At 50.9% G+C, this 13001-nt stretch overlaps 1 protein-coding gene across 1 annotated transcript; it reads right to left on the bottom strand.

Annotated features, from left to right (window-relative positions):
* Positions 1-4824: 4824 nt before the first annotated feature.
* On the bottom strand, positions 4825-8707 carry LOC120109897 (putative polygalacturonase). Its single transcript, XM_039123519.3, has 5 exons — positions 8331-8707; positions 6773-6893; positions 6354-6528; positions 6142-6212; positions 4825-5555 (listed from the first exon to the last, which is right to left on the bottom strand). Exons 1-5 carry the CDS (start codon positions 8676-8678, stop codon positions 4894-4896), a joined length of 1377 nt encoding a protein of 458 aa, XP_038979447.3. The 5' UTR covers positions 8679-8707; the 3' UTR covers positions 4825-4893.
* Between the last annotated feature and the right edge of the window lie 4294 nt (positions 8708-13001).

The raw sequence follows: 13001 nt of genomic DNA, 5'->3' as shown, positions 1-13001 counted from the left end.
TCGATAGCTGGGGGAGGTCGAGCCGAGCTCGATGGTCGGTGGAGATCGAGCCGAGCTCGATAGATGGTGATCGAGCCGGGCTCGATATCGGTGTTCCAAATTTTTTGCTAAGGCGCCCGGCTTTGCTCGGTTCTGGTTGTATCCGAACAGGGTCGTATATACGAGCTGGGCTGGGTCGTTTGGGAGTCAAAGCATTTAGACATCAGGAGAAATTCAGCACAATTAAGCAATTGCGAATAAGTCATTGCAGGAAGGTGAGATTTATGATTGAAACGGAGGACCCTTCGGGATTCTATTGGTAGTACACCCGGAGGTTTTCGGAACTCCAGCTTTGTGGAATGGGGGTCCCGTCAAGAGATTCCAGCTTGTACGCCCCGGGCCGCTGGACGCGTGCGACCCGGTAGGGTCCCTCCCAGTTCGGAGCCAGCTTCCCTTGCTCGGTTGGTCGGGAGGCCTCTGCCCTTCTGAGAACGAGGTCCTCCGCTTTGAAGGATTTGACTTTGACTTTGGTGTTGTAGTATTGCACTATCTTTTGCTGGTACCTTACCATGCGAACTCGGGCGGCTTCCCTCGTCTCCTCGATCAGGTCCAGGTTATTTCTAAGCTGTGAGGAGCTGGAGCTGGCGTCAAAATACTCCACCCTTGGAGAAGGGAGTCCAATCTCTAGTGGGATGACGGCTTCTGTCCCATACGTCAAATTGAAAGAAGTTTCGCCGGTGGGTATATGGAACGTGGTCCGATAAGCCCACAGGACGTTGTACAGGTCTTCGACCCACTGTCCCTTGGACTGGTCGAGCATGGCCTTGAGCCCCTGCAAAAAGTACGATTCGTTATCTCGGTTTCTCCGTTCATCTGAGGATGCGCGACCGAGGTGAAGCGGTGGTCGATGCCAAGCTCGGAGCAGAACTCTCTGAAACAGACGTTGTCGAACTGACGACCGTTGTCTGATATGAGGATGCGGGGGAGTCCGAATCTATAAATTATTGACTTCCAGATGAAGTCTCGCATCTTCTGCTCGGTGCTCCGGGCAACTGGCTCAGCGATCCGGGCAACTGGCTCAGCTTCCACCCATTTAGTGAAATAGTCGATGGAGACGACTAGGAATTTCCTTTGCCCGGTTGCCAGAGGAAATGGTCCCAAGATGTCAATTCCCCATTGGGCGAATGGCCAAGGGGAGCTGATCGAGGTCAACAGGGCCGAGGGCCGGCGTTGGACATTGGCGTTTCTCTGAAATCGGTCGCATCTTCGGACGAAGTCTAGGGTGTCCTTCTGAAGTGTCGGCCAGTAGTATCCTTAGCGCAAAATCTTGTGCGCTAATGCTCGTCCCCCCAGATGATTTCCACAAATTCCCTCGTGGACTTCGCGCATTGCATAATCCGCCTCTGTCGGGCGGAGGCACCTGAGGAGGGGAGAGGTAAAGGATCTCCGATAAAGCTTGCCTTCGTATAATATGTACCGAGCAGCTAAACGCTTGACTCGACGAGCCTCGCGTTCATCACTGGGGAGGACCTCATCCCGCAAGTAGCTAATGAGCTCGTCCATCTAGCCCGGCTCAACTTCAATGCAAAGGGCCAGCTCGGGCTCCGTGCTAGGTTTTTGGAGGTACTCCAGCGCTGCTGCTTTGGAAAGCTCGCTCATGCGAGAGGACGCCAACTTTGATAGTTGATCTGCTCTGAGGTTCTCCGTCCTGGCGATGTGTTGGATATGGAAGGAGCTCAGAGTCGAAGTGAGATCCTGCACTTTCTGAAGATACTCCTGCATCGTGGGCTCTCTGGCCTCAAAATCACCTGAGATTTGGTTCACGACCAGCTGGGAGTCGCTGAAGACCCTCAGGTCCCTCACTCCTAGCTCCCTGGCCAACTTGAGCCCGGCGATGAGTGCTTCGTACTCCGCTGCATTGTTAGAGGCGGGGAACTCGAAGCGCAGGGCCTGCTCGGTGACCACTCCATCTGGACTGGTGAGGATGAGGCCCGCTCCGCTACCCCCGAGTTCGAAGAACCATCAACATGCAAAGTCCATGTCGAGCTCGGGGTTTGCTCCATTGGCGCTGGCTCAGGCTCGGGCTCGTCCGGCACAGTGCACTCGACTATAAAGTCGGCGAGTGCCTGCACCTTGATGGCCGGCCTGGGTCGGTACTCAAGGTCGAACTCCCCGACCTTGACGGCCCACTTTGTGATTCGACCAGCACGATTTGATCGCTGTAGGATCTACTTTACCAGTTGGTCGGTCAGCACGGCCACCGTGTGAGCTTGAAAATAGGGCCGAAGCCTCCGAGCTGAGACGACCAGGGCAAAGGCGGTCTTTTCCAGCTTGGAGTACCGGGTCTCGGCATTCCTCAAGACCCGGCTTGTGTAATATACCGGCTTTTGGAGCTTGCTCTCCTTCCGAACCAAGACCGAGCTCACTGCTACAGGAGAAACTGCTAAGTATAGGTAGAGGAGCTCGCCCTGCTGAGGCTTCGTGAGCAGCGGAGGAGAGGCGAGAAGACACTTGAGCTCCTCAAAGGCTTGCTGACATTCGGCCGACCATAAAAAATTCTTTGGCTTCTTGAGAGGCGCAAAGAATGGAAGGCAGCGCTCGGCCGATCGGGAGACGAATTTTTCGAGAGCTGCGACTCGGCCTGTAAGCCGTTACACTTCCTTGACTGTCCTCGAGGCGTCATCTCTTGGAGCGCTCGGATCTTCTCGGAATTGGCCTCGATTCTCCGATGTGTAATTACGAAGCCAAGAAACTTGCCCGAGGTGACTCCGAACGCACATTTGGCTGGATTGAGCTTCATTCGGTACCTTTGAAGTGTAGAGAATGCTTCACTGAGGTCGGTCACATGATCTTGCACCATTTGGCTTTTCACCAACATGTCGTCAACATAGACCTCCATGTTTCGGCCTATTTGGTCTTTGAAGATCCGGCTGACCAGCCTTTGGTAAGTTGCTCCGGCATTTTTTAAGCCGAAGGGCATCACCTTGTAGCAATAGGTACCTCCATCGGTGATGAAGGCCGTCTTTTCCTCATCTTCTGGCGCCATCCGGATCTGGTTGTATCCGGAGAAGGCGTCCATAAATGTCAACAGCTCGTGTCCCGAGGTGGAGTCCACGAGCTGATCGATGCTAGGGAGTGGGAAGCTGTCCTTTGGACAGGCCTTGTTCAGTCGGTGTAGTCCACGCACATGCGCCATTTCTCGCTAGCCTTTTTGACAAGGACCACATTGGCGAGCCACTCTGGATAGGATATCTTTCGGATGAAGCCAGTCTTGAGGAGTTTATCGACTTCCTCAGCTACTGCTCGTTGTCGCTCTGGGGCGGCATTTCGCTTCTTTTGCCGCACGGATTTGCAGGGCTTCACTTAGAGTCGGTGGACCGCGACCTCCGGGTCTATCCCTGGCATATCTGCGGGCGACCAGGCGAAGACGTCCATGTTGTTCCACAGGAAGTTGATGAGGCGATCTCTCTCGCGAGCATTAAGGCCGGAGCCGACTTGCACGGTTAGCTCGGAAAAATTTTCTCGCAAAGGAATTTGAATGAGTAGCTCACCGGGCTCTACCCGATTCTTCTGAGGGCTGACCCGTGCCTCTAAGGTCTCGGCTGAGAGCTTGTCGTCTGTTGTCGAAACCGACACCTTGGCCGGTTGCTTCGCCTCATGGGTCGCCATGTAGCATCGTCTTGCTACCGCCTGGTCCCCACGGACTTCGCCGACTCCTTGGCTGGTGGGGAATCGCATAAGCAGGTGGCAGATTGAGACCACGGCTCGAAGAGCGTTGAGCCCTGGTCGTCCGAGAATGGCATTATAAGCCGAGGGCAGGCGCCCCACGAGGAAACCCATCCTCACGGTACTTTCTCGGGGGGCGAGCCCGACCATGACCAGGAGATCGACCTCGCCCTCCACTGGGACTGAGTCTCTAGTGAATCCGACCAGCGGGGCGTTCATCCTCCGCAATTGCTTTTCTTCCATCCCCATTCGAGAATAGGCGTCGAAGTACAAAATATTTGCCGAGCTCCAATTATCAATTAACACACGTTTTACATCAAATATGTTTATAACCATAGAGACGACCATAGTGTCGTCATGGAGAGTTTCAACTCCCTCCAAGTCCTCATCCGAGAATGAGATGGTTTTCGAGGCGCGCAGGCGCTTCGGGGCGGTTCCTTCCTCTGGAGCTTCTCCGACCGAGGCCCCGCCTCGGATGGTATTGATGGTGCCGGCGATAGGCCTGCTGGCATTTGGATCTTCGGGCTGTTCGGTATTCTCTACTGGCCTTCTCTCTTCGCGCCGGTTTCGTACGAACCGGTCGAGCACTCCTCGACGGATGAGTGCCTCGATCTCGTCCCGGAGCTGGAAGCAGTTCTCCGTATCATGGCCGTGGTCCCGGTGGAAACGGCAGTACTTCCGGGAGTTACGCCAGGCCCCGGGATCTCATCTCGGGGGCGGGGGCCGAAAATAGTTCCGGCCCTCGATCTCCATGAGAATCTCGGTCCGAGGAGCAGTAAGTGGAGTGTAATTTTTGTACCTCCCGTTGGGTATGCGGGACCGTGGTGGAAACCTCGGACGAGGCGGGGACCTTTGCCGAGGTGGTCCCCGCAACCGGGGTGGACTCTTCAGACGAGGCGGGTTCTTAGCTCGGCACGGGGACGGGCTTCTGGGGTGGCCACGCTCCTCGCGATGCCTTTTCTGCTTCTTGGAGGTCTGCGCAACCCCGCTCCGTCTAGAGGCAATGGCTTCCTCGGATTTCGCATACTTCCGTGCCCGAACCAGCATCTCAGTGAGGTCAGCAGAAAAATTCTTCTCGATGGAGAAGAGTAATCTATAAGATCGGGCCCCATGGAATTATTTCAAGGAAAACAGAACTCGCACCAGCTGTCACACAGTTTTTAACTCTTTCTGCACTCATGGAATGTATCAATAGGTAAAACTATCCGCGGGGAATGGACATGGCGCTGCACCGGTTCCTTGATCTCGGAGCAAAGCACAAGGGGTAGGAGTCACAGCGCTTGCCACGCCCTCAATCTCAGTGCAGTTCCACTTCAGCTTCTTCTTCGAGTGCGCAACATCTATGGTGACGTTAGACAAGCATATCCCAGTGAAGGGTGCCCCCGGAATTCCCTCCAAGTGTCCGGCTATGGTGACATTCTCGGCGACCACATTGCTGTACCTGATATTCCGGACAACTGGGATTGCGTTGGGGTCGTACTTGTCATCAGGGTGCTGCCCATAATTGCCCGACATCCAGAAGACGTACTTCATGGTGTTCAAGGTCATCCCTCTCACGAAAATGTCCTTCACGAATCCTCCCCTTCCGACGGCTGTCTTGATTCTGACCCCAGATTCCGTGTTGATGGCTGTAATGTTTTCAGCCCTGACGTCTTGGATTCCGCCGGACATTTCGCTTCCAAGGGCGATGGTGGCGCTGAAGGGGGAGATGCAGGTGAGCCTCCTGATGTTTACATGCTGGGTTGGCATGTTGAAAGCAATTCCATACTCGTCCCAGCCGCTTTTAATGGCGATACAGTCATCGCCGGAGACTATGAAGCAGTCCTCGATGAGGACATGGGAGCAGGAGTCTGTGAGGACGGGAAGCACCAAAACTATCAATCAAACTTTGGAAAATTACTGTATCCTAAGTCAGCTTTGAACTTCCCCAGAAAAAAATGGGAAATGAACTTTCGTACGGTTTCATGAGTATTCTTTACGATGGTTGTGAATGGCTATAACTAACACCACAAAGGTATTACCAATATATACAGGAAGAATGGATAGCAAGATGACCTTAACTCGTGATGATTATATTTCTTACAAAGAGGTGTTTTATTTCTTGATATGAGTTCAAAAAGAGGTCTGTTAACATGGAATGTGAGAAAGAATGCAGCCAATAATCTTCGAAGATCAGTAATGTGATTTTTTTTAAAGAAAATCGATTCTCTTTCACTTGGCTTTTACCTATTTAATGTATCTTTCCTTTTCTTTTCTTCTTCCTCCTTTAAGAAACCATGAGAAGAAGCATATCCTAAATATTTATACAGTAGAAAAATAGAGTCGAACAGTATATACAAGCATGTGCAAAACAAGTCTAATATTTCCAGTTAGCATTTTGATTGTCCGGTGAATACAATTTATAAACAATAGATCTTCTATAAGCAGCAGAAGTACCTGGATCGATCCCATCGGTGTTTGCAGAGTCAAATGGTGCAAGAATGGTGACGTTCGACACTACGATATTGCTGCATATAGGTCAATTGCTTCTGTCAGCATTCAACCTCGAAAAAAATCAGTTATATGGGTTGTGACTTATGATGGCATGGAGTTTCTCTACTTATGATGGCATGGAGTTTCTCAGTTTTCCTTTGAGGAGATGATCAAACCTGCTGTAAACCGGATGGACGTTCCATGAGGGAGAGTCTTTGAATGTAATGTTGGAAATAAGGACACGGTCTGAGTACATTATTTCAAGCAGGTAACCACGAGTGTACTTCAGCTGATTATTACGGAACTTATCCCACCAGAATCTCCCCTGCCCATTGATCGTTCCATTATCCCCTGCAACATATCGGCCAACAGACGTTGTTAAAAAGCGATTCATGTTAGCTGAAAGGATCAATCTTAGTCCAACTCCAAACCTTATTGACCAACGATTCTCGAGTGAATTAGATGGCCGGTTAGATTTAAAATCCATCATCTTTTGCATAAATGATGGACAGGGATTATGATCCGTCGAAAAATTTATTCAGTAAAATGGGAATCAGTATTGTTACAAAAGCCTTGAAAAGAATACTTGCAATACCTGTGATGACCACATCTGTGAGGTTAGTTCCCATGATGAAGTTGCTGTATCTTCCACCAGCTGAGTCCCTTCCTCTCCCATAAGAGGGCAGGGGATCGATGACTGGCCATTCGTTCAGGTCCTGCAACACCATATCGTGAGAAATGACTGAACGGTGGATGAGGCAAAAGGTTCAAGTCTCAGCTAATCTTTTTGTTGTTAGGACTAAACTATCTTTCACAATTTCTGTCAGTTTCCAAGGGATCTTTGCATCTTGCAAGATGGAGTTACAACTTACAACAGACACAGGTTGGATTGTAAATCAAGGAATATTTAGTCTTATGGGCGCATGCAATAACGCATCCGCATTAAAAAAAAAAATACATTGACAGGAGAATTCTACGTAAGCTATGCAACCATTTTGCATAATATTTGTCTATTATGGTTGTTTGGAATTATGGATGTCAACAAAGATGGATATATGAATATTTTATTTATTTCTGAATTAAACGGCACGGTTTAACCAAAATTAAATGAGAATAGTTTCGTTGATGAGTTTAAAAATTAAAAACCATTCGATTTCAGTTTTAGTTGCGATTCTGATGATTTCTCGATTTGAAACCAAACTCGGCATCAAATTTGACACTAAACTTGAAATCGAAACTAAATGTACCCAATATTTAATACTTGTGATATTATTTGTAAATCTAAAATTAAATGAATTTAGTTATTTAAAAATATATGTAAGATGAAAAAAAAATAAATGAATTTCGGTTTTTTGGCGATTTTTTGATTTTATTTTTTTTGGTGACAGTTATGATTTTTTATTCAAAAATTATTCAATTTCGGTTTTGGCTTTGAGGATGATAGTAAATTTCAATTCCAGTTTCGATTTTTTAACTAAGGGCACCGAAATCACATTATTGATATCCCTATTAGGAATGTCTCTTTAAAAGGTCATTGGAAATTATAAAGCAATTTTTTTTTAAAAAAACCTAATTATAATAGGAAAAAACAATCTTTCTATCCTATCCCAAATTTGTAAGGATAGTTGGGTGATATTCCTTAAACAATATAGATTTGGAATTTTTTTCTTTTGCTACCATCCATCCAAGATGCCTGCAGTGTCCAGTTAGGCTGCACAATCATTTGTGCTACATAACATGCACCGTAAAGAATTGTAATTCTTTTTAAGTTAACTGAGTGATTAATTGCTTTTTTTTATGCACTCAGTGCACAAACTTATCAAATATTTGATTTGATAGGTTGAGAAATAAATATCATACCATCCAAGTTAAATAAAATTCCTACGACCGCTTTTAATACGTCTAAGGAGGCTCGAATAAAGTTGCTAAATTACTGGCTGAGCGACAACTTCCACGGGTCGTGCCCATCTATGATCTTCACCGTCCATACAATGCGTTACATCTATGGCCGGACGGATAATACTTAATAATACGTACTTGCTAATTGGGAAGAAAACCAATCGGTGCATGCGAAGGAGCAAACACGTGAAGCATAAACCGACAGAGGCGAAGCGAGAGACGGAGGAGGGAGGGGGAGAGGGCGGCGACCGCACCTGGGAGGCGAGGATCTCGGCGTCGCGGTGGAGGAAGAGGGTGAATTTGCTGGTGAGATTGAAAGGCCCCGTGAGCCACTTGCCGGGTGGCACGACGAGCATCGCCCCGCCGTCGGCGGCCAAGCGGCTGAGGTGGGCGATGGCAGCCGCGAAGGCGTGCGTGTTGGAGGTGGTGCCGTCCCCCACCGCCCCGAAGTCCTTCAGGCTCGCCGTGTGGGCCCGGCGGCCGGCGGCACCCGCCGCCGCCGCCCACTCGGGCCAGCCGCCGCCGGCCCTCCAGTGATGGTGGCCGTGGTTCCCTAGCCTCGTGCACTCCGCGGCTCCAATGAGACCCACCAGTGCCACCATCCATAAGATCACCAGCCTCGGCACCTGTATGAAAAGTAGGAATTAATTAGATAAAAAGAAGGAAAATATATGAAACCTTTTTTCTTTTTGTTTCTGTTTGTGTGCATGAGAGGAAGGGAAGAGAGGGGGTTACGTAGAGCTTTATCGCGGTATTGCTCATGAGCAGCGCCATTATTGGTTGGGAGGGGAAGAGAGCAATGGCTATCCTCGAATTTGGGTGCAATTTATAGAGGAAATTGGGCTCAGCCGCCCAGGATAATTGTCTTGGTTTTGTAACGTATCAATTGCCCTTGTTTTCATTTCATTCCCTTTTAAATGAAAGGCGAATCTACCTAGAGATATGCTGGAATCCAATCCTGCGGGCAGAGGTATCCTAATAAATACGGGTGCGAGGAAATAAAAGGGAGGTATCAATTAGGCATCATTTGCTTTAATGGAACACTTCTTTTTTTGGCTGGGCAACTTGAGCTCTAATGGAACACTTCGGGCTAAAAATAATTTTAGAGAACGTGTCAATGGAAAGTATTGATTGGATTTTATTCTTTCCAATTCATCATTATTGTTGCTAGAAATTGAACCCGGGGGCGACCGTCGGCCGAAAGGGAGGAGCTCCGCTGCCTGAGTGGCGGGTGGCGGCTCGTCGGCGGGCGGCGTCCTCCTGGAGACCTGCAAGAAGCAAGTGGCCGGGCTATCCGGGGCCGGCCCTCCGATGCTTAAGTCAGTGAGGGGTCAATATGGCAGAAGAGAGAGAGAAGGCCGGAAAACCAGATCCTTACTTTAAAGTGGAGAAATTTTCCTTTTATAGAGAGGGCCGGGTTACCTGTGATGAGACAGAGCAAATGGTTTGTCGTACAATTGGACATTAATGCTCGATCGTGTGAATCAATGCTATTACTGTAGGAGATTAGGCCGAAGCTCAAGTTGTCGTGGAGTCATGCCATCATTCGTAGTCATGCGTGTTTGCCGTGAGTGGCTCGATGTCGATGTCCGTAGGCGATGGAAGCCATACGCTTTAATTGTTGAGTAGGCTGAGGGCCTGTAGGTACCATGCGCTTTGATTGTTGAGTGCACCAGATGTCCGCGGGACTCATACACATTAATTTTTAGCGAAGACAAAACATAGTCTTTCGGTCGTGCTGCGGGAGGATGTAACCTCAGCGCGCAGGTCAGACGTCCTAGGGTTGGTAGGGCTATTCGGGTATCGCCAGGCCGAAGGGGGTCTGCTCGGTCGGCCCGTGCTCGGAGGGGTCTGCTTGGTCGGCCCCTGCCCGGAGGGGTCTGCTCGGTCGGCCCCTGCTCGGAGGGGTCTGCTCGGTCAAGCGTGGCGATATATTTTTCCCCCGACACTACCCCCCGACTTCCGAGCTCGAGCTGCTCGCAGGTTCGAGCGCGGGAAGTAGTTTCGGTTGTGTTAATGTGGATTAGGGGGATTTTGAATTATCGCGCGTTTCAAAGCACCTTTAATAGGCGGCGTCTCTTTATTCGGAAACGTTTTATCAGAGTACCTTTTCGTTTTTCGAAGGTCCTCGCGTCGTGGGCTCATGATGAGACCACACGATCCGACGAGACGCTTCTGTATTCGAAGTGTTGGTTCGAATTGAATGCAGCGCCTTAATTTTCAGGGTTGACGCGTGTCATGATCTGAAGGGGGAGCAGCGCTCCACTTCGCAGATCTGGGCCGTCAGAGGGGTTTATATATATATATCCCTCCTGGGCCGTCTCCTCCCATTGTCTTCATCTTCTTCCCATCTCCTTCTCAGTCCGAAGCAACCGATCCTCCATTATCTCCGGCGAACCCCATAGGTGTCTTTTTCATCCGCCCGGAACCCCTTTTCCCTTCTTTTCTCTTCCTTCTTTCCTAATGGGTCTCGGTCCGAATGAAATCGGGTCCGCAATGAGTGAGTTAGAGGTTGAGATGGTCGAGGAGTGGTTCTTTCCTCAGTGAGGGTTCCGTTTGGAACCCGCTGGGTTGGAGGATCAGGTGACGAACCCCCCTAGGTCGGATCGGAGTGTACTTGGAGGCACTCTGGGCCGGCCTACGATTTTCCTTCCATGGGTTCGTGAACGAGTTGCTCGGGGAGTACCAACTTATCCCGGCGCAACTTGCTCCGAACGCATGGAGGACGATCATCGGGTTCCTGTCGCTGTGCATGGCGTACGGGATCCCGTCTTCCGTGAATGTTTTCCGGCGGCTCTTCATGCTGAAGTCGAACCCGGGAGACGGAGAGTGGCTCTATGTCGCCCTTCGGGCGGGCCGGCCACTCTTCCAGGGCGCTCCGTCGTCCATTCACGACTGGAAGAAGAAATTTTTCTTTTTAGGTTCCGAGCGGACGTGGGGGTTTGATCCTAGGTGGAGGCCGAGCCGACTCAGGACCGCCAACAAAATCCCTAGGCTTTCCACGCGCGAGCAGGGGATCCTTGACGCCGTTCGCAGCCTCGGGGACGGTATTCTTCTGAGCGGCCTCATAAGCGAGGACGCTTTAGTGAATGTAGGCCTGAGCTCGGCGCGTCCTCATGGTAAGGGTAACAGTAGGAAGCCTCTTTTTTCTCTTTTTTTTTTAATTAACATTCTGCATTCTTATCCTGCTCGTCCTTGCAGACATCGCAAAAATGGTAACCAAAAGCGAAGCTCTGTACGCTCGGTTCCGGAAGAGAGCTGCCGAGCTCGGAGGAGAGCCGCTCGAACTGAAGAAGAAGGCAAAGGTCTCTGCTCCTCGAGTTGACCCCTTCGAAGCTGCTAGGAGGGGAGGTCCGAGCTCCGAGCCCGGAAGTTCGGGGAGGGGGGGGGCGACTATGGTGCTCACGTGCCCGGCGCCGATCTCACAGATTCCTGGTCGGCCTCCCATCCGACCCAAGGGCTCGGCATCCGAGCCGGGCAGCAGCCAAGGGGCTGCGAGGCCGCCTTCCCCGGGTGCGACAAGGTCCGGCCTCCCCGACCCGCCGGAGAACGAGGGCCAACAAGAAAGGCGGTACTATGTGGTGGAGTGGATGGTGTCCGAGGGCGACTCAGCCCTCGAGAATATCGAGACGGCGCGGCAACTTTTCCGCGTCGCGCTCCTTCCAGCCGACAAGGCGAAGATTCAGGCCATGAGCCTGAACCAATTTTTGGAGATCGATAGATGGAGATCGGGCCGAGCTCGATAGATGGAGATCGAGCCGAGCTCGATAGTCGGTGGAGATCGAGCCGAGCTCGATAGTCGGTGGAGATCGAGCCGAGCTCGATAGAAGACGGAGATCGAGCCGAGCTCGATAGCTGGGGGAGATCGAGCCGAGCTCGATGGTCGGTGGAGATCGAGCCGAGCTCGATAGATGGTGATCGAGCCGGGCTCGATATCGGCGTTCCAAATTTTTTGCTAAGGCGCCCGGCTTCGCTCGGTTCTGGTTGTATCCGAACAGGGTCGTATATACGAGCTGGGCTGGGTCGTTTGGGAGTCATAGCATTTAGACATCAGGAGAAATTCAGCACAATTAAGCAATTGCGAATAAGTCATTGCAGGAAGGTGAGATTTATGATTGAAACGGAGGACCCTTCGGGATTCTATTGGTAGTACACCCGGAGATTTTCGGAACTCCAGCTTCGTGGAATGGGGGTCCCGTCAAGAGATTCCAGCTTGTACGCCCCGGGCCGCTGGACGCGTGCGATCCGGTAGGGTTCCTCCCAGTTCGGAGCCAGCTTTTCTTGCTCGGTTGGTCGGGAGGCCTCTGCCCTTCTGAGAACGAGGTCCTCCGCTTTGAAGGATTTGACTTTGACTTTGGCGTTGTAGTATTGCACTGTCTTTTGCTGGTACCTTACCATGCGAACTCGGGCGGCTTCCCTCGTCTCCTCGATCAGGTCCAGGTTATTTCTAAGCTGTGAGGAGCTGGAGCTGGCGTCAAAATACTCCACCCTTGGAGAAGGGAGTCCAATCTCTAGTGGGATGACGGCTTCTGTCCCATACGTCAAATTGAAAGAAGTTTCGCCGGTGGGTACACGGAACGTGGTCCGATAAGCCCATAGGACGTTGTACAGGTCTTCGACCCACTGTCCCTTGGACTGGTCGAGCATGGCCTTGAGCCCCTGCAAAATAGTACGATTCGTTACCTCGATTTCTCCGTTCGTCTGAGGATGCGCGACCGAGGTGAAGCGGTGGTCGATGCCAAGCTCGGAGCAGAACTCTCTAAAACAGACATTGTCGAACTGGCGACCGTTGTCTGATATGAGGATGCGGGGGAGTCCGAATCTATAAATTATTGACTTCCAGACGAAGTCTCGCATCTTCTGCTCGGTGCTCCGGGCAACTGGCTCAGCGATCCGGGCAACTGGCTCAGCTTCCACCCATTTAG

This window comes from Phoenix dactylifera, chromosome 3 (assembly GCF_051530095.1).
Source record: "Phoenix dactylifera cultivar Ajwa chromosome 3, Ajwa_hap1_PhDact_Kaust_v1.1, whole genome shotgun sequence".
NCBI lineage: Eukaryota > Viridiplantae > Streptophyta > Magnoliopsida > Arecales > Arecaceae > Phoenix > Phoenix dactylifera.
The sequence above is the reverse complement of the archived record's forward strand: the minus strand, read 5'-3'. Positions and strand labels throughout refer to the sequence as shown.